Source organism: Choloepus didactylus, chromosome 7 (assembly GCF_015220235.1).
Source record: "Choloepus didactylus isolate mChoDid1 chromosome 7, mChoDid1.pri, whole genome shotgun sequence".
Taxonomy (NCBI): Eukaryota; Metazoa; Chordata; class Mammalia; order Pilosa; family Megalonychidae; genus Choloepus; species Choloepus didactylus.
In genome coordinates this window covers 42468843-42493635 of record NC_051313.1, presented here as the reverse complement: position 1 = coordinate 42493635, position 24793 = coordinate 42468843, and the positions used below count along the sequence as shown (strand labels likewise).

The window sequence follows — 24793 nt, the reverse complement described above, 5'->3', positions numbered from 1 at the left end:
GGGTCCTAATTCTCTAACACATGAGACATATTAATAGGCTCCTTTCTCTTCTAGTCAGTGATTAGCTATAATAAGAGCAACTAGACAATGACATTAAACACTACACACATTAATGTTTTAAATCTGCAGATTGACATCATTGCCATTACAATACTTTATTCTTTTCATAAAGTCCCACAAAGAGTGATTATTGTTTTAATAGCCCAACGGTACTCAAATCACTAACATAAAAATCTTCATTTTATTTGAAACATCGGAAATAGAAAGTAACTTAGTTTAAGAATCCTCCTAATAAAACATGGAAATGTAAAGTAACTTAGTTTAAGAACCCTCATAATAAACCATGTCTTTTTTATTTTTAAGAGCACAGGTCACAAAAGGAGCTATAACTTGTCATCAAGGTTCCCAACATAAATAATTAGATCAGCACAATTCAAAATATTTTCTGGCTAGTATATCCTTTAACTGTTAGGTGTAATCAGTGTTTGAGGTAGGGCTGGAGAGAAGGGTGTTCTGGTTATTTTCCTCCTAATTTAAGTTCATTTCCGTCTATTCTGTCTAGCCTCTTTTGTCCGCCCCCACTCCCAACCCCCCATATTTCACCTTCCTTGCCTTCTCCACTGAGTTGTAAAGTTTGTGAGAAAACAAAACCATTCCAGGTCCTTCACCTATAGCCCCCAAATTGTACCTGAAGTATGAAAAATAAGATATTATAAATCATGCCATTTATAAATATTAATTATGAAGCCTCATGACCCATTGTAACTGCTAAATCACTTAGAATGCTAACAAGGATACAGTATAAAAGGCATTAATCAAGAATCCACCATGAACACCGCACTGTGAAAAATACTAAGTATATATAAGACGTGGTCCTTGCCTTAGTAGATTTGGCAATATGGCTAAGGACTACTGGAGGACACCAAAACGGTAAGTGCCACAATACAGACAAGGTCAGGGTAAGGAGAAAGAAGTAAAAGACACTGGAATACTGTGGGGAAAGTTTCTGTAACATAATACACAATATTCTGGGAGTACAATATTGTGATAAAGAACTTTTAGGCTCAGTAGAGGCTTTAAAGCTGACAGAATTTTTTCTAAGTTTTTTTTTTTAAATAAACCACTATATATCAAAAGGTCCAAGTTGGATGTTCATCTTTGGGGAAGGAATGTTTATCCATGCACCTAAAAAAAAAAAAAATTCCAGGTAATAGTCATTAAAGTTGAACTTCAGGTTCAAACAATTATCTCAGCTTTTGTGGTGGAAGTGACACCCCAAATGCAAAATGTGAGCAAAATTATACAAGTATAATGCAATATTTGCTATGTGCCATGATTGTAGGCTTAGTATTCACTAATAGGAGCTAATTCCGAATCTGTGACACTTCTCATTCCAGAAATTAGTCAAGCAGACCCGTGTTCACCACATCCTCTAAAAATGATTTAACGGTATGACCATATCAAGTTACTTTCCTTCTCTAAATCTGTTTTATCATCTTAAAATGAAAAGAGATACTTCCCTTACCTAATTAAATAGGAAGTATTACTTCACATATATTATCACTTGTATACTTAATGTAGGGCCAATACTATGCCATATATGCACATTTAATCCTGCGAAGTTTCATTTTATGGCTGAAGAAACTGAAATAAAGGAGTCAGGTAATTTGCACAGGGTCACATGTCTACTAACAAGCAGCAAGAGGATTCCTGCGTGTTCAACCGCAAAGTCCATGCTGTTAGGGCACACATATGGTTACAGTACTTGACCCCAAAGAGATGTTAAATAAATATCAGTTTATGCCTTTCATCCCCCATTCCCTGGAATACAGAAAGGCTGACAGATGTCTAGAAGTTTATTTATTAGTGGGGCATATTTTTAAAAAGAAAAGGAGAGAGAGCAAAAAACAAACCTGGAAGGGAAAGGAAGCTTAAAAACTCTACTGAAGTAGAGTTTTCAATGTCTACTGAAAGAGCATTTTATGAATATCTCAACAACCACTATGTGCAAGGGACTAAGTAATACTTGGTTAAGAGGCTTTTAAAAAACATTTAAACAATGCATAAAATGTGCTTCTGAACACCCATAAATTAACATCAAAACCATAATATTATGAATAAGATCTTCTCAAAATATAGAACCTAAAAGAAAGGCAAAAAATTAAAAGGGTAGGATTGCTTAGAATGGTGGAGTGAGGAGCTTGGCAAAGACTTTCCTGAAAAAACAAACAAGATGATAAAACTGGTCAAAAAAGTAAGAAACAATTGTAACTGAGAAATTAAGAATTAACAAATAATTAGGATGACCAAATCTTACTTTCTAGTATACTGTAGAATAGCCAAAGGAAATACTTGAAATTACTGAAACCCACTGAATTGTAACCCAGATGCCTTGATCTTTGATAATGATTGTGTAATTACATAACCTTTATCTTGTCCTTGTTAAAAATCTCGTGACTGACCCCCCTTGTACTCCTTCTCCTGTTTTACAACTTTAGTCTTATGATCACAAAGACAACCCCCTAATGTTTATTAATGAAGGAACGAGTCAGCCCCAAACTAAATGCTGACTATAGTGTTTATACTAGCCATTATAATGGTTATTTTCACTTAGTTATAGCTTAGTTCCAACACTTTACATGGTAGTGTAGTTGTTTATATTTGTTATTGTAATGTTAACAACTCCATCTCCCCTTGTATGAACCCATAAAAACCCTGAAATCCTTAGACTCCAGGAGACAGCTTTTATGCCCACAGGTCCAGCTGTTCTCCTTGCTTCACATAGCAATAAACTGTCTCTTTGAAACCCAGATGTCACCAGATTGGCTGTTATGTGCATTGGACAGAGAAGCCCGCGTTTGACCAGTATCACCACCATTTCAGGACTCTGGAAATTGGCTAAAGGTATATAACAAATGGGAAAATGTTTATTCAAGTAAAACTACTGAACCTCAGGTAAGAACAGTGGAAGTCTGTGGTATTTTAGCCAAGGGCTTCTCCACCCACTACCCACCCCCTATAGCCCACTGGCTTTATCAGTCGTAGTTTCCTACCAGGGTGAGGCAAACTATGAAAACTAGCACCACAGCTGCTAGAGGACACAGACTGATTAGAAGCAGAATGCAGATAAGTCCCATATCCAGCTCACTGTTAAAAACAATAAGGATCCAGGGATCTTGGTGGCAAACAACCAGGGAATGCCAATATCACAGGAGCCCAAGGCAACAAATCAGCAGACCTGCCAGAAGTTCTTAGCTGGGAGAGCCACAGAATGAGACAGTCATGGTGGGCTTGGATAAGCTCCCACTTCACCCTGGTGGTGTGACAGACGGTGTCCTTGCAGAAAGCTGTGTACAAACTGAGGAAAGACCAGAGCAAACCCTAGATAATTATACATTCTTGACTGAATGTGGCTTTCTGCAGATGCAGAAGAGGCATGAGAAGATCCAGCACAAAGTAAAAGCTGGGGCAAACTTGTAAACCATCTAAACTTTGAATGCATTTCCCAATGTATATATACAGATCTATTGGCAAAGGGGAGAAAAGCCTTACTAGTTCAATGTGTTAACACACAACCTGACTGACCACTAAGCTACGATGACCAAGGAGCAACCCCTAAGAAGATAGGCTTAAAAAATGAAAACAAGGAAAAAAAACTGACCAGAGATATCAGCAGTTGTACACTGCAGAGGAGACAGACTCTAGATACTTAGTACAGGCAAGTCACTAAAAAACATAAACAGCACCAACCCATTCTCCGGGCTGGGACAGGAGTGGGGTGGGATAGGATATGATCTTAACTCAGAGTTGCTGCAGTATTGATCTAAAATGTTCAGTTTAACAAAAAAAAAAAAAGGATGGTATATGCAAAGAAACAGGAAAGTGTGACCCATACACAGGAAAAAAAGTCAATAGAAACTATTCCTGGTGAGAGCAGCTGTTGGACTTAGCAGACAATGATTTCAAAGCAGATACCACAAATATGTTCAAAGAATGAAAGGAAACCATGCTTAAAGAATTAAAGGCAAGTCTGATGACAATTACTGAATGAAAACCCACCCTGAATGTGGTGGGTGACACCTTAACTGAAGGAGCCTTGTCAAAAGGTTCTACTTACAATGGGTCCATATCCCCAGGAATGGATTAAATTTAAGAACATGTTTTTCTCGGGTAAACACAGCTTCAAACACAATACTATCTTAATTAAAATGTGATACAGACACGAAATGAGCATATGCAGTTGGGAAAATGGCGCCAAAAGACTTGCTCAACATACGACTGCCACAAACCTTCAATTTGTAAAAAAATGCTATATCTGCAAAGTACAATAAAGTGAAGCACAATACAGCAAGGCATGCCTGTACAAAAATAACTCAAGATGGATCAATGACTTAAATATAAGAACTAAAAATATAAAACTCCTAGACAAAAACAAAGAGAAGCATCTTCATGATCCTGTATTAGGCAATGGGTTCTTACACTTTATACCAGAAACACAAGCAATAAAAGGAAAAACAGATAAATGGGACTAAATCAAAATTAAAAATTTTTGTGACTCAAAGGACTTCATCATGAAAGTAAAAATATTTGGAAACCATGAATCTGAAAAGGGTTTAATATCTAGAATAATTAATAAAGTACTCTTATAACTCAACAACAAAAAGACAAAACAACACAATTTTTAAAATGGGCAAAGGACTTGAATAGACATTTCTCCAAAGAAGATGACCAATAAGCACATGGAAAGATGCTGATGATTAGCCACCAGGGAAATGCAAATCAAAACCACAATGAGATACCATTTCTCAAACACTACACTGGCTACTACAAAAAAAAACACAAAAAGTGACAAGTGCTGGATATGATGTGGAGAAACAGGAACACTCGTTCGTTCAGGGTGGGAATTTAATAAGGTGCAGCTGTTGTGGATAATAGTTTGGCAGTTCTTCAGAAAGTTAAGTATAGAATTACCATACGATCCAGCAATCCCACTTCTAGGTAAATACTCAAAAAAACTGAAAGCAGGACTCAAACAGCTATTTGCATAACGATGTCCACAGTGGCATTATTCACAATTGCCAAAAGATGAAAGCAACTCAAGTGTCTGTCAACTGATGAATGGATAAACAAAATGTGGTGTATTAGTTAGGGTTCTCTAGGGAAACAGAATCAATGAGAGGTGTCTCTGACTATCAAATTTATAAAAGTGACTCATGTAACTGTGGGTATGCAAAAGTCCAAATTCTGTAGAGCAGTCAGCAAACTGTCAACTCCAAGGAAGATGTCCGATGGACTCCTCAGGAAACGAACCAGCAACTTTGACAAACTCCTCAGGAAACACTTCACTGGGCAACCGAAGAAGAAATGAAGGTCCTCTGTCTCACTTACAAGTCTTCAACTGATTAACTGGATTAAATCCAGCCAATTGCATTCTTTCATTGTGGGAGACACACCCTTTGGTGAGTCATCAGTCACAGCTGCAGTCAATTGACTGATGATTTAATAAACCAGCCTGTTGGTTTATTAACCAGCCACAAACATTCTCACAGCCATTGTTAGGCCAGTGTTTGCTTGACCAGACAGCTGGGTACTATCACCTGGCCAAGTTAACACATAAACCTAACCATCACAGTCCACCCCTTGTCAACTTGGCAGTTATACACATCACCTAAAACCATACTTTATCTCTAAGTAGATAACAATAACAGATATATATTTTGCCTAACTATACTCCACTGTGCAGCATACAACTGGAAACGCACTAAACCTCTCCAGAATAGGGTGCAAGTCCTTGGGTGATGTTAGCTCTTAAAATTGATTTCCTTTAGCTTAAATACAGCAAAATGAACAGTACGGGTTATGCCATATGATAAGGGGATAAGACAGAGAAGAAAGCAAAGATATTTGCTTTACAGACAAATACAAACATAATCATAACAAAACAAGGAGGAATTATTCATGCCATCATAGTCATCGTTTCTTTAACTGGTCACGTGGCCGTAGCTGATATTTATCACTACTTTCTTCCACCACCCATTCCATGTTCCTTTTACTCTCAGCAAGCGCTTCAGCTGGCCGTGGTTCTTTGCCTGGTGGGGTGACCCAAACCTTCATTCCTGAAGTTTCTTGGCCATTGGTAGTCCTGCCTGGATTCGGTTGTTGCAGTTTTCCATTGACTTTAACCACAGGGCATGGTAGTACTAAGAGACGCCCCAGGGGATCTCCTGTATTCCAGGAAAACTCTTCTTTACTTCCATTGTGTAGTTGCAGTGCTATTTCCCCTTGATAGTCAGGATCAATCACCCCACCAAGTACAGTAATCTCCTTCCTTGTCTGTTAATTCAGAGGCATAAGAAGACAAAAGTGGCCAGGTGGCAGTCTTAACTTCCAGTTCAAGGGATTATTGTTGTGTTTCCTGGTGTAAGCACTCCTCCTTTTGGATCAAAGACTTGTAGCCCAGCAGAGCTTAAGCTTGCAGGGACAGGAAGCAAAAATTTACCTAGTGGATCACTAGGAGTGATAGTGAGTGGTGCCACTCTTGTTTCCACCCCTTGATTCCTGGACCCATGAATCCTGGCTATGGGAGAAACAGCACCATAGAGGGGATACTGATTCAGAGCACACACAGCCTCCTGGAGAACACTGCACCAAGCCTGCAAGGTATCGCCACCTAGTTGGCATCGTAATTGAGTCTTCAACAGCCATTCCACCGTTCTATCAATCCAGTGGCCTCTGGATGATGGGGAACATGGTAAGACCACAGAATTCCATGAGCATGTGCCCATTCCCTCACTTCATTTGCTGTGAAGTGGGTTCCTTGGTCTGAAGCAATGCTTTGTGGAATACCATGACAGTGGATAAGGCATTCTATAAGTCCACGGATGGTAGTTTTGGCAGAAGCATTGCGTGCAGGGAAGGCAAACCCATATCCGGAGCATGTGTCTATTCCAGTAAGAACAAATCGCTGCCCCTTCCATGATGGAAGTGGTCCAATGTAATCAACCTGCCACCAGGTAGCAGGCTGATCACCTCGGGGAATGGCGCCATATCTGGGACTGAGTGTGGGTCTCTGCTGCTGGCAGACTGGACACTCAGCAGTGGCTGTGGCCAGGTCAGCCTTGGTGAATGGAAGTCCATGTTGCTGAGCCCATGCATAACCTCCATCCCTACCACCATGACCACTTTGTTCATGAGCCCACTGGGCAATGACAGGAGTTGCTGGGGAAAGAGGCTGATTGGTATCCACCAAACGGGTCATTTTATCCACTTGGTTATTGAAATATTCTTCTGCTGAAGTCACCCTCTGGTGAGCATTCACATGAGACACAAATATCTTCATGTTGTTTGCCCACTCAGAAAGGTCTATCCACATACCCCTTCCCCAGACTTCTTTGTCACCAATCTTCCAATCATGTTCCTTCCAAGTCCCTGACCATCCAGCCAAACCATTAGCAACAGCCCAGGAATCAGTATACAGATGCACCTCTGACCAGTTATCCTTCCAAACAAAGTGAACAACCAGGTGCACTGCTCGAAGTTCTGCCCACTGGGAGGATTTCCCCTCGTCACTGTCCTTCAGGGACATACCAGAAAGGGGCTGCAGTGCTGCAGCTGTCCACTTTCAGGTGGTGCCTGCATATTGTGCAGAACCATCTGTAAACCAGGCCCGAGTTTTCTCTTCCTCAGTCAACTGAGTGTAAGGAACCCCCAAGATGCCATAGCTGTGGGCTAGGAGAGAGAAGGTAAGGTGGAAGGAGTGGGGGCCATGGGCATTTGGGCCACTTCCTCATGTAACTTACTTGTACCTTCAGGACCTGCTCGAGCTCTATCTTGTATATACCATTTCCATTTTATGATGGAGTGCTGCTGTGCACACCCAACTTTATGGCTTGGTGGGTCAAACAATACCCAGCTCATGATAGGTAACTCAGGTCTCATGGTAACTTTGTGGCCCATGGTTAAGCGTTCTGTCTCTACTAAGGCCCAGTAGCAGACCAACAGCTGTTTCTCAAATGGAGAGTAGTTATCTGCAGAGGATGGTAAAGCTTTACTCTAAAATCCTAAGGGCCTGCATTGTGATTCTCCTATAGGAGCCTGCCAAAGGCTCCAAACGGCATCTCTATTTGCCACTGACACTTCCAGCACCATTGGGTCAGCTGGATCATATGTTCCAAGTGGCACAGCAGCTTGCACAGCAGCCTGGACCTGTCGCAGAGCCTCATCTTGTTCCGGTCCCCACTCAAAACTAGAAGCTTTTCTGGTCACTCAGTAAATGGGCCGAAGTAGCACACCTAAATGAGGAATATGTTGTCTCCAAAATCCAAAGAGGCCAACTAAGCATAGTGCCTCTTTTTTTGGTCACAGGAGGGGCCAGATGTAACAGCTTAACCTTCACCTTAGAAGGAATATCTCGACAGGCCCCACACCACTGGACACCCAGAAATTTTACTGAGGTGGAAGGCCCCTATATTTTTGTTGGATTTATATCCCATCCTCTGCCATGCAAATACCCTACCAACAAATCTAGAGTAGTTGCCACTTCTTGCTCACTAGGTCCAATCAACATGATATCATCCATATAATAGACCAGTGTGACGTCTTGTGGGAGGGAGAAATGATCAAGATCCCTGCGGACAATATTATGACATAGGGCTGGAGAGTTGATATAACCCTGAGGTAGCACAGTGAATGCAAACTGCTGGCCTTGCCAGCTGAATCCAAACTGTTTCTGGTGGTCCTTACTGACAATTGAGAAAAAAGCATTTGCCAGATCAATAGCTGCATACCAGGTACCAGGGGATATGTTGATTTGCTCAAGCAATGATACCACATCTGGAACAGCAGTGGCAATTGGAGTCACCAGCTGGTTAAGCTCACGATAATCCACAGTCATCCTCCAAGACCCATCTGTTTTCTGCACAGGCCAAACAGGAGAGTTGAATGGGGATGTGGTGGGAATCATCACTCCTGCATCCTTCAAGTCCTTAAGAGTGGCATTAATCTCTGCAATCCCTCCAGGAATTGGTACCAAGTTGTATTAGTTAGTATTAGTTAGGGTTCTCTAGGGAAACAATCAATGAGAGGTGTCTCTGACTATCAAATTTGTAAAAGTGACTCATGTAACTGTGGGTATGCAAAAGTCCAAATTCTGTAAAGCAATCAGCAAGCTGTCAACTCCAAGGAAGATGTCCGATGAACTCCTCAGGAAATGAACCAGCAACTTCGATGAACTCCTCAGGAAATGAACTGGGATCTTCGACAAATGTGTTCGATGAACTCCTCAGGAAACGAACCAGCAACTTCGACAATCTCCTCAGGAAATGTTTCACTGGGCAGCCGAAGAAGAAGTGAAGGTCCTCTATCTGTCTCGCTTATAAGTCTTCAACTGATTAACTGGATTAAATCCAGCAAACTGCATTCTCTCATTGTGGGAGACGCCCTTCGGTGCGTCATAAGTCACAGCTGCAGTCAATTGACTGATGATTTAATAAACCAGCCTGTTGGTTTATTAACCAGCCACAAATGTCCTCACAGCAATTGTTAGGCCAGTGTTTGCTTGACCAGACAGCTGGGTACTATCACCTGGCCAAATTGAAACATGAACCTAACCATCACATGTGGTCTATACATACAACAGAATATTATTCAGCTGTAAAAAGGAATGAAGTTCTGATACATTCTACAACATAAATGAAGCTTGAAGAGATCATGTTGCATGAAATAAGCCAGACACAAAAGAACTAGTATTTTTTTAATCTAATTTATAGCAAATAAGCAGAAAATGCATATTCACAAAGTCAGGAACTAAATACAGATTACCAGGGGCCAGGTGGGGGCGGGGAGGAATAGGGAATTAATGTTTAATTGGTATGGAGTTTCTGTTTGGGGTTATGGAAAAGTTTTGGCAATGGGTGATGGTGATGGAGGTACAACTTTGACGATGTAATCAATACCACTGAATTGTATATTTGAAGGTGGAAAAAATGGAAAACGTTAGGTTGACTATACGTTATATGAAAGAAAAAAAAACCAGAATTCTACAACACAAAGAGTGAACCCTAATGTAAACCACAGGCTCTAGTTAATAGCATATTAAGAATAGGATAATGGCAAGAGGCGTTTCCGGGCTTCGAGGCTGAAATGTGATGTAGGCTTTCTCTTTGCCCATCTCATCACTGCCCAGGCAACAGCTGAGCCATCTGGGAAGGGATGCATCTTCCCTTCTCTCAGCTTGAGTCAAGAACTGTCAGTCATCTTGGTAACACCAGGCTGGATGTGTAACACTGAGGGGAAAAGACCAGAGGAACTTTCAGGAACTGTATCCAATACTCCAAACTCACTGTGTCCAACAATTCAGATATGGCAGAAGTGAAGTTAATGTTCTGGGAAGTTCTTCCAAAACAAGGGGAGTTGTCTGTAGAAGATGTAACCACAATGGTGCTGTGTAAACCCAAACTTTTACCCTTAAAATCTCTGTCTCTAGAAAAACTGGAGAAAATGCAGCAAGCCGCACAGGATACAATTCACCAACAAGAAATGGCAGAGAAGGAACAACAGCAAATAACCAAATGAATGATGATTTAGCACTTCCATGAGCACCCCACCATCTAATAACTAGAAAATAATCTGCATCTGTATGCTGAAAACAGTAATAAAACCAATAGTATTCATATAAATAATAAAAAAACACCCAAGGCTGATGATACCTATATTGTGAATTTTTAAATTTTGTTTTCTGTTGAACACAAAACTTCAAACCAAATTTTATGGTTTGCTTACCTGAGTGTTTAGAATTGCAAATTATTGTTCAACATTCCTATTGCTGTCAGTTTTATAGATAACATTCTTAGGCACAAGTATCTAAATGCAATGTTTTGTATACAGAGGTTCATCACACCTCTATTAAAAGCCTGCATTTGAAGATAAAAAAAAATAATAATGTTGCATCAATTTTAACTTAAGTACCACACTAATGCAAAATGTAAAATAACAGGGAAAATTGTGTGTGTGTGAGAGGGGTATATATGGGAACTCCTTACTTTCTGCATTTTTCTGTAAACCTACAACTCTTCAGCCATAAACCCCTACTCCCATATAAAACTGAAGTCTGCCTCCTGTCCTTTTCTACCATCACTGGGTAGAGAAAGATGACCGCAGAGGGGCACAAATACTTAGATCAATTGGGAGAAAAGGTTAACTTCCTCAAAAAGGAAACTTTAACAATATGATAAACCCAACTGGAAAATGATATATGGGTCAGATCTTCTGTTGGTGGTAGAGGGTAGGGAGCCCTATACAGGGATTATTGGAAAACAAGAGAAACCAAACACAGTATCAGGGCAAGTGTGGGAATAAAGAGTAATAAATAATAGCAACCATGAATTCAAAGAACAAAGTTTCAGTAGATTTTGGCATAGAATATAGAATTCCTAGCAATTCTAATATCAAAAACTGCAAAGACACCTCTGAAACCACATGGCACTTTGTGCTCTTGAGTAGTCAGGTTAAACTAGGACAAAGACTAATCAGAACAGCAAGTCATCAAAACTTGCCCAAGAGCCTCACCAATATGGACTAACTACAATGTGTAAACTCAGAATTGAATCTTAGAGCACAGCCTAACAGGGAAATGGTTATTGTAATTGTCCCTAGATTGTAAACTCTTACAGCAGTCAAATCTATTCCTGAATTGTAATGGCTATCTCCAAACTCTGAGATGCTGATCCCTTGGTGTATAACCTAATTGGTCTCTGGAACATTGGGTATCTGTGTGATACCTGAAACTTAGAGCTAGAGCTCAACAGATATGAATGTCAGTATTAACACATACAGCAACTATTAAAAAAAAAAAAAAAAAAAAGTTGAAAAAGAGCCCAGACTTCAATTAAAGATATAAATGAAACAGATCTGGTTAAGACTAGGGCAAATCGGGCCAAAGGATAAAGGCTGAAACTGACTGTGCGTTAAAACTTCAACTTCCATGTGAGACCAAGGGAAGAAATGTTCATTTGGTGTAGTCAGTTTGTTCAAACACCACAGTTACATGGAACTTTGAATAGGAAGTGAGGTACAGTAGGTCTGTGCAGATCAGAGTGAAATAGCAACACATCCCAAAGTAATTTGAGTAGAGAATAAAAATATATATCTACCCCCGCCCCCTCCAAGGAGCTGGGGAAGGATGTGGAGATGCTGGACTTCCCCACCTGGATTGCTGCTGATGTTTTCACAAACATTGAGGACTGACGGCATGACATGCTGAGCCCTCTGTCTTGGGGCTTGCCCCTAGGAAGCTTGTTACTGCAAAGGAGAGGCTAACCCTGCTTATTATTGTGCCTAAGAGTCTCCCCCGAGTGCCTCTTTGTTGCTCAGATGTGGCCCTCTCTCTCTCTAACTAAGCCAACTCGGCAGGTGAACTCACTGCCCTCCCCACTACGTGGGACCTGACTCCCAGGGTGTAAATCTCCCTGGCAACGCAGGATATGACTCCCAGGGATGAATCTGGACCTGACATTGTGGGATTGAGAACATCTTCTTGACCAAAAGGGGGATGCAAAATGAAACAAGATAAAGTTCCAGTGGCTGAAAGATTCCAAATGGAGTCAAAAGGTCATTCTGGTGGACATTCTTACATACTATATAGATAACACTTTTTAGGTTTTAATATATTGGAATAGCTACAAGTACATACCTGAAACTACCAAACTCCAATTCAGTAGACTTGACTCTCAAAGACAATCGTATGACAACGTAGCTTACAAGAGGTGACAGCATGATTGTGAAAACCTTGTGGATCACACTCCTTTTATCCAGTATACGGAGGGATAATTAGAAAAATGAGGGCAAAAACTAAACGAAAAATAGGGTGGGATGGGGGGGAATGATTTGGGTGTTCTTTTTTATTTGTATTTTTTATTCTTATTCTGATTCTTTCTGGTATGAGGAAAACGTTCAAAAATAGATTGGGATGATAAATGCACAACTATATGATGGTACTGTAACAGTTGATTGTACAGCATGGATGACTATATGGTATATGAATATATCTCAACAAAACTGAATTAAAAAAAAAAAAAACTTTCCCAAGAAAGTTCTGCAACAATTCGAACAATCTTTAAACAAGGTGATCTGTTCAACAACCAAGAATTTAAATTAGGAAGCCAAAAAATGGAAGTTCTCTAGGGCATTTCAATGAAGCTACAACCTAAGCCACTTTTGCTTTGCAGCTTGTTAAAGATGGCCAACCCTGACTCCTCCTCAATTTATAGTGTTTATAAAAAGAATATTTTAACATGTATATGTGGGGATAAAACTTATAAAAGAGCTTTAAAATCTCAATTTAATACACATCAGTTATTTCTCTTAAGTCATAAGACTTCAATGTTCCAGTCTAACAGCAGTTTCTGAGGTCTTTATAAAGAACCTTGAGAAACTGGGGCAGGAAGGGAATTTGAGAAGTACTTCCTCTTTCATGGGCCACCATAAGACTTGTAAGGGGTCCAAACCAGTTGTAGAACAGGAAATGACCTCAGGGACCCTGATGTTGAGATCCTGGAGAGGGGCCAGGGCTCAAAAGACTGGAAAAACGATAGCACTGAAATGTGTCTGGAACAAGACATTCTCACATCTTTAACATCTAACCTGGAAGAACTGAAGAGAAAGGAGTAAGTTATATGCACCCTGAAAGCGTACCATTTACTCTTATCTCAGTTCACTTTTAGTTAAGGTGTAGTCTAAACAAGTAAACTATAGTCTATAAACTTGTGTTCAATTCCTAACTTAATAAAACGTTTCGATCAAGAAAACAAGTCTCTAATCTTTGGTTGGATTGATTTTTTCTCCCCTCTAGCTCGATCTGTAGAGTATGGGATGTGTGTGACATCAATGCATACCTGGAGTTTGGCATAGGGTTATCAGTGACCATGCCACTAGAAATACAGCGAGATGTGGTAAATGAGTCAAAGAAACTCAGGAGAAGAGCCCTGCATACAGTGGAATCTTCACACATGAGCCATCCTGTAAATCCCAGAAAGGCCAATGTCTCTTATAATAATCTAAAGAAAGTCAAACAAATCAACTTCAATTCCAAAGAAAGTGGACGAATAGATGTCGTGTAGTTTGAGTCTAACACTTAAGCCAATCTCTTTTACATTTCTGCCCCGAGAGATACACTCTCCTATCTATCCGAGACATGAAATACAACACAGAACTGAGTTTAGAGACCATATTGCTACCACAAGGCATAGGAAGATAAGTAAGAAATGTAGGTTGAAATAACGATCCGTGTCTAGAGAGACAATTAAAATCAGTCTTCTGCAGTTTACGTAAAAGAGGACACAAGGCCCAAACATAAAGTACTGGAGTCAGAAATGGCTGTATCTACAAAACAGCTACCAGCAGAAGGGATCCAAGGAATAACATCTTGTAGACTAATCTTGGAAACCTTTATAGTCAAGTAAGTTTTAGAAGCAATCAGGAGAGCAGGATATTCTTGCACATAAACTGTCTTAATTCATTTACTTGTAACCATCTTGTACCAAAAAAGATTTAAGGGGCAAGCACTATGACTTAAGACAGTAGAGAGGTTTGAATCCTGGCTCTGCCATTTACTAGCAGAGCGACCTTGGGTCATTTATCTAGGCACTCTAAACCTCAACTTTTCTCGTTTTAACATAAAGCTGAATGTAAAGAATAAATGAGAAAATGTACATGAAGTACTTGGAATGAGGGAGTTTAGCACCTGGTAAATATTCTTTCTCTTCATTTGCCAACCTGCCTGTATGTATCTGGTACTCAACTGTTTATGGACGATCATTCTTCTACCAGCTTCCAAATTAAAGAGGGAATATTGAAATTTATGACTATTCCATAAATTGCTCATTATATCAAAGATTCTCCATTGAATGTGTCTCCTTCCATATATTTATATCTCCTCTCCTCCTTTATTCATCTACCTTTTCAGTCACCAACCTCCTGGATACAATACATCTTTAGAGAAGCAAGGGCCCAATTCTGACAATGGTCTACAATCCACACAATGTCAAGAGTTCAACAAATTACAACTCAACAACAGAAAGACAAATAATTCAATAAAAAAATGAGCAAAGGCTGTCACCATCATTACTCAACATTATGCTAAAAGTGTGAGCCAGAGCAATCTGGCAAGACAAAAGAAATAAAAGGCACCAAATTGGAAAGGAAGAAGTAAAACTACCATTATTTGCAAAAGATACGATCTTATAATTGGAAACCCCGAGAAATCAACAACACAGCTTCGAGCTATTAAACAAATTTAGCAAAGTAGCGGGGATACAAAATTAATGCACATAAGTCACCAATGTTCCTATATACCAGAAATGACCTAACTGAAGAGACACTCAAGATAAAGATTCCATTCTGAATAGCAACTAAAAAATTTAAGTAAGAATAAACTTAACCAAAGATGTAAAAGACCTATACATAGAAAATAATGTAACTTTACTAAAAGAAATAGAAGGGGACCTGAAGAGATGGAAAAATATTCCTTGTTCACGGATAGGAAGGCTAAATGTCATTAAGATGTCAATCTTACCCAAACTGATCTACAGATTCAATGCAATTCCTATCAAAATTCCAAAAATCTATTGGCAGACTTGGAAAAGCTAGTTATCAAATATATTTGGAAGGGAAAGATGCCTCGAATTGCTAAAAGCATTCTAAAAAAGAAATACGAAGTGGGAGGTCTTACACTTCCTAACTTTGAAACTTACTATAAAGCCAAAGTAGTCAAAACAGCATACTTTGTACTGGCACAAAGACAGATTTATTAATCAATGGAATCAAATTGAGAGTTCAGAAATAGACCCCCAGATCTATGGTTGACTGATGTTTGATAAGGCCCCCAAACCCAGTGAACTGGGACGTAACAGTCTCTTCAACAAATGGGAATGGGAGAACTAGATATCCACATCCAAAAGAATGAAAGAGGACCCCTACCTCACACCCTACACAAAAATTAACTCAAAGTGGATCAAAGACCTCAATATAAGAGACAGTACCATAAAACTCCTAGAAGATAATGTGGGGAAATGTCCTCAAGACCTTGTGTTAGGAGGTCACTTCTTACACCTTACACCCAAAGCACAAGCAACAAAAGAAAAAATAGATAAATGAGAACTCCTCAAACTTAAAAGCTTCTGTACCTCAAACGAGTTTGTCGAAAAGGTGAAGAGGCAACCAACTCAATGGGAAAAACTATTTGGAAACTATGTATCTGACAAAAGACTGATATCTTGCATATATAAAGAAATCCTACAACTCAATGACAGTAGTACAGACAGCCCAATTATAAAATGGGCAAAAGATATGAAAAGACATTTCACTGAAGAAGAAATACAAATGGCTAAAAAATACATGAAAAAATTTTCATCTTCACTTAGGGAGATGCGAATTAAGACTACAATGAGCTACCATCTCACACGAATTAGAATGGCTGCCATTAAACAAGCAGGAAACTACAAATGCTGGAGAACATGCAGAAAAATCGGAACTCTTACTCATTGCTGTTGGGAATGTATAATGGTGCAGTCACTCCAGAAGACAGTCTGGTGGTTCCTTACAAAACTAGATATCAAGTTATCCTACGATCCAGCAATTTCACTTCTCGGTATATACCCAGAAGATCTGAAAGCAGTGACATGAACAGATATTTGCACATCGATGTTCGTAGCAGCATTATTGCCATGAGATGGAGACAATCCAAATGTCCTTCGACAGATAAGTGGATAAACAAAATGTGGTATATACACACAATGGAAAACTACATGGCAGTAAGAAGGAACGAGGTCATGAAACATATGACAACATGGATGAACCCTGAAGACATAATGCTGAGTGAAATAAGCCAGACACAAAAAGAGAGATACTGTATGTTATCACTAATATGAACTCTATGAAAAAGGTAAAATAAATGTGGAATGTAGGGGACCTAGAGATAGACAGCAACTAGTGAAGGGGGAACAATAATCTAATAAGAACAGACAAGATATGGAGACTATTCTTAATGATATGGGAATGCTGAGGAATGACTATGGTTGGTTAATGTTCTTGGGGTATGGTAGGAACATGTTGGAAGCAATGTAGTTATTTTACATTATTTGTTTTTCTTATGCCTTTGTTTTAATCTGTTTGAATTGTGCTTTTTTTGATAAATAAAGTATACAAAAAAGTGGGCAAAAGACATGGATAGACACTTTTATGAAGAGGAAATACAAATGGCTCAAAAACATATGAAAAGATGCTCAACTTCACTGGCTACTTGGGAAATGCAAACCAAAACCACAATGAGAAATCATCTCACACCTACTAGAATGGCCATTATTACAACAAAACAAAACAAAACAAAAAAAAACAGAAAACTACAAGTGTTGGAGAGGATGTGGAGAAAGAGGCACACTTATTCTCTGTTGGTGGGAATATAGAATGGTGCAATCACTCTGGAAGGCAGTGTGGCAGTTCCTCAGGAAACTAAGTACAGAACTGCTATGACACAGCAACTCCATTACTAGGTATATACTCAGAGGAACTGAAAGCTAAGACACAAAAGGACATTTGTAAACCAATGTTTATAGCAGCATTATTCACAGTTGTCAAGAGATGGAAACAGCCCAAATGTCCATCAACGGACGAGCACATAAACAATGATACACACACACGATGGAAAATTATACAGCTGTAAGACAGAACAAAGTCATGGAACACATAATAACGTGGATGAACCTTGACGACGTAATGTTGAGTGAAGTTAGCCAGAAACAGAAGGACAAGCATGGTGTGGTCTCACTAACATGAACTAACATTAACAAGCAAATTTTGAGAGTCAACAGCCGAGAACACAGGCTGTCAGCAAATAGAAAGGGGAGAGATCAGGCATTTGATGCTGAAGGAGTACAGAATGTTCAACAAGACTGACTGTATAGATCCAGAAATGGATAGCATAATACTGTGTGATGGCAGCACAATATCATTACGTACACTGAACTAAGATGTCTGTTAATAAAGCTGAAAGGGGCACGCATGATACCAGAAGGAAAGATAGATAATAAAGAGGGGGACTGTATAACTTAGTGAAACCTAGAGTGGTTAATGATGGTGACTAACTGTACAAATAAAAAATGTTATTACAGGTGGGAGAACAAATGAATGTTAACATTGCAAGGTGCTGAAAAAGGGATGCTATTGGGGAAAAAACATAATCAAAGCAAACTGGAGTCTATGGTTAACAGTAACATTGTAATATGTTTCCATTAAATGTAACAAGGGCAATATACCAAAGCTAAATGTCTGAGAGGGGGATATAAGGAAGGGGTACGGGATTCTAGGTAGTGGTGTTGTTTTCTGACCTTATTATTATATTGTATTTTATGGTATTTTAGTTTTTTGTTTTTGTTTTTGTTTTTAATTAAATTCAGTTTTATTGAAATACATTCACATACCATACAATTATCTATGGTGTACAATCAACTGTTCACAATACCATCATATAGTTATGCATTCATCACCCCAATCTATTTCTGAACATTTTCTCTACATCAGAAAGAATGAGAGTAAGAATAAAAACTAAAAGTAAAAAAGAACACCCAAACCATCCCCCCATCCCACCCTATTTTTCATTTAGTTTTTGTCCCCATTTTTCTACTCATCCATCTATACACTAGATAAGGGGAGTGTGATCCACAAGGTTTTCACAATAACACTGTCACCCCTTGTAATCTACGTTGTTATACAATCATCTTCAGGAGTCTAGACTACTGGGTTGGAGTTTGACAGTTTCAGGTATTTACTTCTACCTATTCCAATACATTAAAACCTAAGAGGTGTTATCTGTACAGTGTATAAGAATGTCCACCAGAGTAACTTCTCGACTCCATTTGAAATCTCTCAGCCACTGAAACTATTTCGTCTCATTTTGCATCCCGCTTTTGCTTAAGAAGATATTCTCAATCCTACGATGCCGGGTCCAGATTCATCCCTGGGAGTCATATCCTACGTTGCCAGGGAGACTGACACCCCTGGGAGTCTGGTCCCAAGTAGGAGGGAGGGCAGTGAGCTCACCTGCCAAGGTGGCTCAGTTAGAGAGAGAGAGAGGTACCATTGTAATATGCTTCCATTAAATGTAACAAAAGCAATATACCAATGCTAAGTGTGTATGAGAGGTGGATATAGGAGAGGGATATGGGATTCTTGGTAGTGGTGTTATTTTCTGTCCTTACTATTGTATTGTATTGTACTGACATGTTATTTTTCTTTTTATCATCTTTTCTATTATTGCTAAAAAAAAATTTTTTTTTGTAGTAATCAATATGTTCAAGTGCTGATAGTGGTGATAAATTTATAACTTTATGATGATACTATGAACTAACTGTACACTGTGGATAAATGTACGGTATGTGAATATAACTATAAATTTTGTAGGAAAAAACATCAGGAGTAACAGTGTTGGAGAAAACATGGTGAGAGGGATATTCCTATCTACTGTTGATGAGCAGGTAGAATGGTGTAGCCTTTCTGAAGGTCAGTATGGTGGTTCCACAGTAAGCTAACTATGTGGGGACCATAAGGTCCTGCAACCTCATTATGGAGTATGTCATTTGAAGATCTGAGAGCAAAGACACGAATGGACATTTGCACACTGGTGTTCATGGAAGCAGTATTCATGATGTGCAATGGGTGGAAGTGGCCTAAGGGTACACTGACTGAGGAACAGAATGGTGAACTGTGGCATATGCATACAATGGAATACTGAGAAACTACGAGGAGTGAAGCTGTGAGACACACAACGAGGTGAATGGATCCTATACACAGCATGAGTGAAGTACACCAGAAATAAAGGCAAACACTATTTTAGTTTTTTAAACCTTTTTTATTATTAAAAAATTTTTTTGAAGTAATGAATATGTTCAAGTGGTGATGAATGCACAACTATATGATGATTCTGTGAACAACTGATTGTATACCATGGAAGACTGTATGGTATGTGAATATATCATTATAAAATTGCAGAGAAAAATATAAACAGAGGGATACAAGTGCTGGAGAAAACATGGAGAGAAGGATGTACCTATTTACTGTTGGTGGAGAACCAGAATGGTGTAGCCTATCTTGAGGACAGTGTGGTGGTTCCACAAGAAGTTAATTATGTGGGTGCCATAAGGCCTTGCGACCTTATTATGGGGTATATACTTGGAAGATCTGAGAGCAGGGACATGAATGGACATTTGCACACTGGTGTTTATGGCAGCAGTACTCACAATTTGCAATGGATGGAGGCAGCCCAAGGGTACGTGGATTGATGAATAGAATGGTGAACTGTGGTATATGCGTACAATGGAATACTGAGCAGCTGCAAGAAGGAATGAAGTTGTGAGACAAGCAACTAGTTGAATGGACCTTGAGGACAGCATTTTGAGTGAAGAATGCCAGAAATGAAAAGACAAACCCTATAATGCCTCAATAATATGGACTAACTATAATGTGTAAACTCTGAGAACTGAATCTTAGAGCACAGCTTATCAGGGGAATGCTTATTGTAAAGGTTCCTAGATTGTAAGCTCTTACATTAGTCACATCTTATTCCTGAGTTGTAATGGTTATCTCTAAATTCTGAGATGCTGAGCTCTTTGTGCATAAACTGGAACTCTGGGTATCTGTGTGATGGGTGAAACTCAGGGCTAGAGCTCAGCAGCTATGAATGTCAGTATTACCTCGTAACACAATTGTTAAAAAAGCTGAAAGAGAGTTCAGACCTCAATTAGAGATATAAATGAAGCAGATCCGGTTAGGACTAATGCAAATCAGGCCAAAGGGCAAAAGACGATATTGACTGTGTTTTAAAACTTCAACTTCCGTGTGAGACCAAGGGAACACATGTTTATTTGGTGCAGGATCTATATTTTCTGAAGCACACTAAATAATTTAACTTGTATGGTCAGTTTACTCAAATACTGTAATTACATGGAACTTTGAATAGGAAGTGAGATTGGTAGGTTTGTACAGGTTAGTGTGAAATTCTGATACATTCCAAAGTAATATGGGCAGACAATGAGGATATATTTGCAGCCCCCTCCAACTCCCCTGGGGAACTGGAGAAAAATGCAGAAATGTTGGACTTCTTCACCTCGGTTATTAACAATATTCGCACAAACATTAAGGACTAACAATTTGGTAGGATGAGCCCTCAATCTTGGGGCAGTCCCTTGTGAAGCTTCTTGCTGCAACGGAGAGGCTGAGCCTAATTATAATTGTGCTAAGAGTCTCCCCCTGAGAACCTCTTTGTTGCTCAGATGTGGCCCTCTCTCTCTCTCTGTCTCTCTCTCTCTCTAAGACCATGCAGAAGGTGAACTCACTGCCCTCCCCCCTACATGGGACATGACTCAAGGGGTGTAAATCTCCCTGGCAATGTGTGAGAAAATCTTCTTGACCAAAAGAGGGAAGCAAAATGAAACAAAATAAAATTTCAGTGGCTGAGATTTCAAATCAAGTAGAGAGGTCACTCTGGAGGGCATTTTTATGTGATATCCATTGGAATAGCTAGAAGAAAATATCTGAAACTACTGAACTGCGACCCAGTAGCCTTGATTCTTGAAGGCCATTGCATAACTACGTAGCTTACACAGTGTGACTGTGAGATTATGAAAACTTAGTGGCTCACACTCCCTTTGTCCAGTGTGTGGACAGATGATTAGAAAAATGGGGATAAAAAATAAATGAAAAATAGGGTGGAAAGGGGGGGGGATGGAATGTTTTGTGATCCTTTTTACTTTCATTTTTATTTTCATTTTTGGAGTAAGGAAAATGTTCAAGGTTGATTCTGGTGCTGAATGCACAACTATATGATGGTACTGTGATTAGTTGATTGTACACTATGGATGATTGTAGGATATGTGACTATATCTCAATAAAACTGCATTTTAAAAAAATAAGCAAAAGAATTGCACACATTTCTCCAACAAAGATATACAAATGGGTAATAAGCACATTAAAAGATGCTCAATATCACTGGTCATCAGGGAAATGCAAATCAAAACCACAATAAGCTATCACTCCAATCCCCCTAGAATAGCTATTATTAAAAAAAAAAACAGAAGACAATTAGTGTTGCCAACGATACAGAGAAACTGGAACTCTGATACACTGTTGGTGATACAGTAAAATGGTGCAGCACTTGTGGAAATCAATTTTGTGGTTCCTCTGCAAGTTGAAAACAGAATTACTATATGATCTGGCAATCCCAGTACTTTTTATATACACAAAAGAACTGAAAATAGGGACTCAAACAGGTATTTGTACACCAATGTTTACAGCAGTATTATTCATAATAGCCAAAAGGTGGACACAACCCAAGTGTCCATCCACAGATGAATGGATTAACAAATTGTGATATTTTTACACAACGGAATATTTAGCCATAAAAAGGAATGATATTCTGGTATGTGTGACAACATGGATGAACCTTGAAAACATTATGTTGCGTGAAATAAGCCAGATAAAAAAGGACAGAGTCTGATCTCACTGATATAAAATAATTAGAATACGCAAATCCACAGACTCAGAAACCAGAATACAGGTTACCAGGGTCAGGGTGGGGGTAGGGAATGAAGAGTTAAGGCTTCAATTGTGCAGCTTCATTCTGAGTTGACTGAGAAGTTTTTGTAACTGAGGGTGGTGATAGTAGGACAACATTTTGAACGTAATTAACAGCACTGAATTATATACCTTAACGTGGCTAAAAGGGGAAATTTCAGGTTGAATACATTACTAGAATAAAAATGTAAAAAAAAAAAAAAAACAGAACAAAAAACATAGGACTATACAACACAAAGTTAAATCCTAAGGTAAACCATGGATTATAGTTAATAGTAGAACTATAAAAATGTTCTTTCATGAATTGTAACAAATATAGCATGCTAATGCAAGGTGTTAAATTATAGGGTATTCTATGGGAACTCTACATTTTATGCATGATTTTTCTGTAAACCTATAACTTCTTTAATTAAAAAAAAAAAGACATGTTGAATGAAATAAGCCATACACAAACCTACAAATATTGTATGATCTCACTGATATGACATACGTTTAGAGGCAAATTTCATCAAGTCAGATAAGAGATTATAGGTTACCAGGGGCTGGGAGTGGGGGGTTGGGGAGCAGGAAAGAGAACTGAGTTATTTTCTTAATGGGCGAAAAATTTCTGTTACAGGTGATAAAAAAGTTGGGGATATTGGTGATAGTACCACAATATTGTGACTGTAACTAATACCATTGAATTATACATTTGAAAGTGGTTAAAATGGGAAATTTGAGTTGTATGTATGTTACTAAGATAAAAAGTTAAAAAAAGAGTTCAATGAATACCATACTCAAAAATTATTTTAAAACATTTGTATTTTAGCATATTGTTGCATTATATAGGTGGTTAACATTTAAGAACACAAAACATTAAATGGTGATATGGTATTAGAAACTAATTCTGGGATAGAAAATATCCAAATTGTATCATCCTGGCCAAAACCGACTGCAGTCAATTTCGCCACCACCTTGATGACTTACTCTGAACCAAGGTGAACAAGCTGCCTGTTAGAGTTTTATCTATACCAACTTTCTCTACTTTCCACGGCTACTCAAAGTAGTTTATAAAAAGACTTCAAGTGAGAAAATAAGGCTTGTAAATTCAAAATCCTTATGGCTGTCTTTAATTCAAATGGTAGATGCAATCTAATAACTCACGAAGTCTATGTAAAAACTGTGCATATGGAATTGCAAGGGTTGTGAACTACCAAAACAATCTTGAAAAAGTAGAACAAACTTGGAGGATTTGGATTTCCAACTTATGGATTTCCTGATTCCAAAACTTATCACAAAGCTATAGTAATCAAAACAATGTGATACTGCCATAAGGAAAGACATAGAACAAAGGAATAGAATTGAAAGTCCATAATAAACCCACATGTCCACAGCCAACTCATTTTAACAAGGATGCCGTACCAGTATGGATGTATTATGTCCCCTGAAACACCATGTTCTTTGATGCAGTCTTTTGGGGGCACTCATATTAGTGTTGATTAGGTTGTGTTCTGGTTTGCTAATACTGCCATTATGCAAAGCACCAGAAATGGACTGGCTTTTATAAAGGGGGTTTATTTGGTTACAAAGTTACAGTCTTAAGGTCATAAAGTGTCCAAGGTAAGGCATCAATAATTGGGCACCTTCACTGGAGGATGGCCAATGGCATCCGGAAAACCTCTGTTAGCTGGGAAGGCACTTGACTGGCATCTGCTCTGGAGTTCTGGTTTTCAAAAGGGCTTTCTCCCAGGAAGTTTCTCTCTAGGTTGCAGTAGTTCTCCAAAATATCACTCTTAGCTGCTCTCAGGTTGTGTTTCCAAAATGGCATTTTCCAAAATGTCTCTGTGTCAGCTTCTCAGGGCAAACTCTGGGCTAGTACCTCCAAAAAATCAGAAAAACTCTGCTTTCAACAGTTGTCTTCAGAATGTCTTTGTAAGCTGCAGCAGCAAGCTCCTTCTGTCTGAGCTCTTATATACGGCTCTAGTAAACTAATTAAGGCCCATGCTGAATGGGCGGGGCCACGCTTCCATGGAAATTATCTAATCAGTTATCACTTACAGTTCAGTGGGTCACATCTCCATGGAAACAACCTAATCCAAAGGTTCCAACTTAATCAACACTAATACGTCTGTCCCCACAAGATTGCATCAAAGAACATGGCTTTTTCTGGGGACATAATATATACAAACGGGTACAG

The 24793-nt window shown here is 38.9% G+C and overlaps 2 protein-coding genes across 2 annotated transcripts in view; one reads left to right on the top strand and one right to left on the bottom strand.

Moving 5' to 3' along the window:
- The window catches only part of SNX3 (sorting nexin 3), an 84539-nt gene that overhangs the window by 46203 nt on the left and 13543 nt on the right, over positions 1-24793 (bottom strand). The window lies entirely within an intron of this gene.
- On the top strand, positions 10360-10572 carry LOC119539594 (BBSome-interacting protein 1-like). The gene has a single exon (XM_037843278.1). The coding sequence runs from the start codon at positions 10360-10362 to the stop codon at positions 10570-10572; it is 213 nt and encodes a 70-aa protein (XP_037699206.1).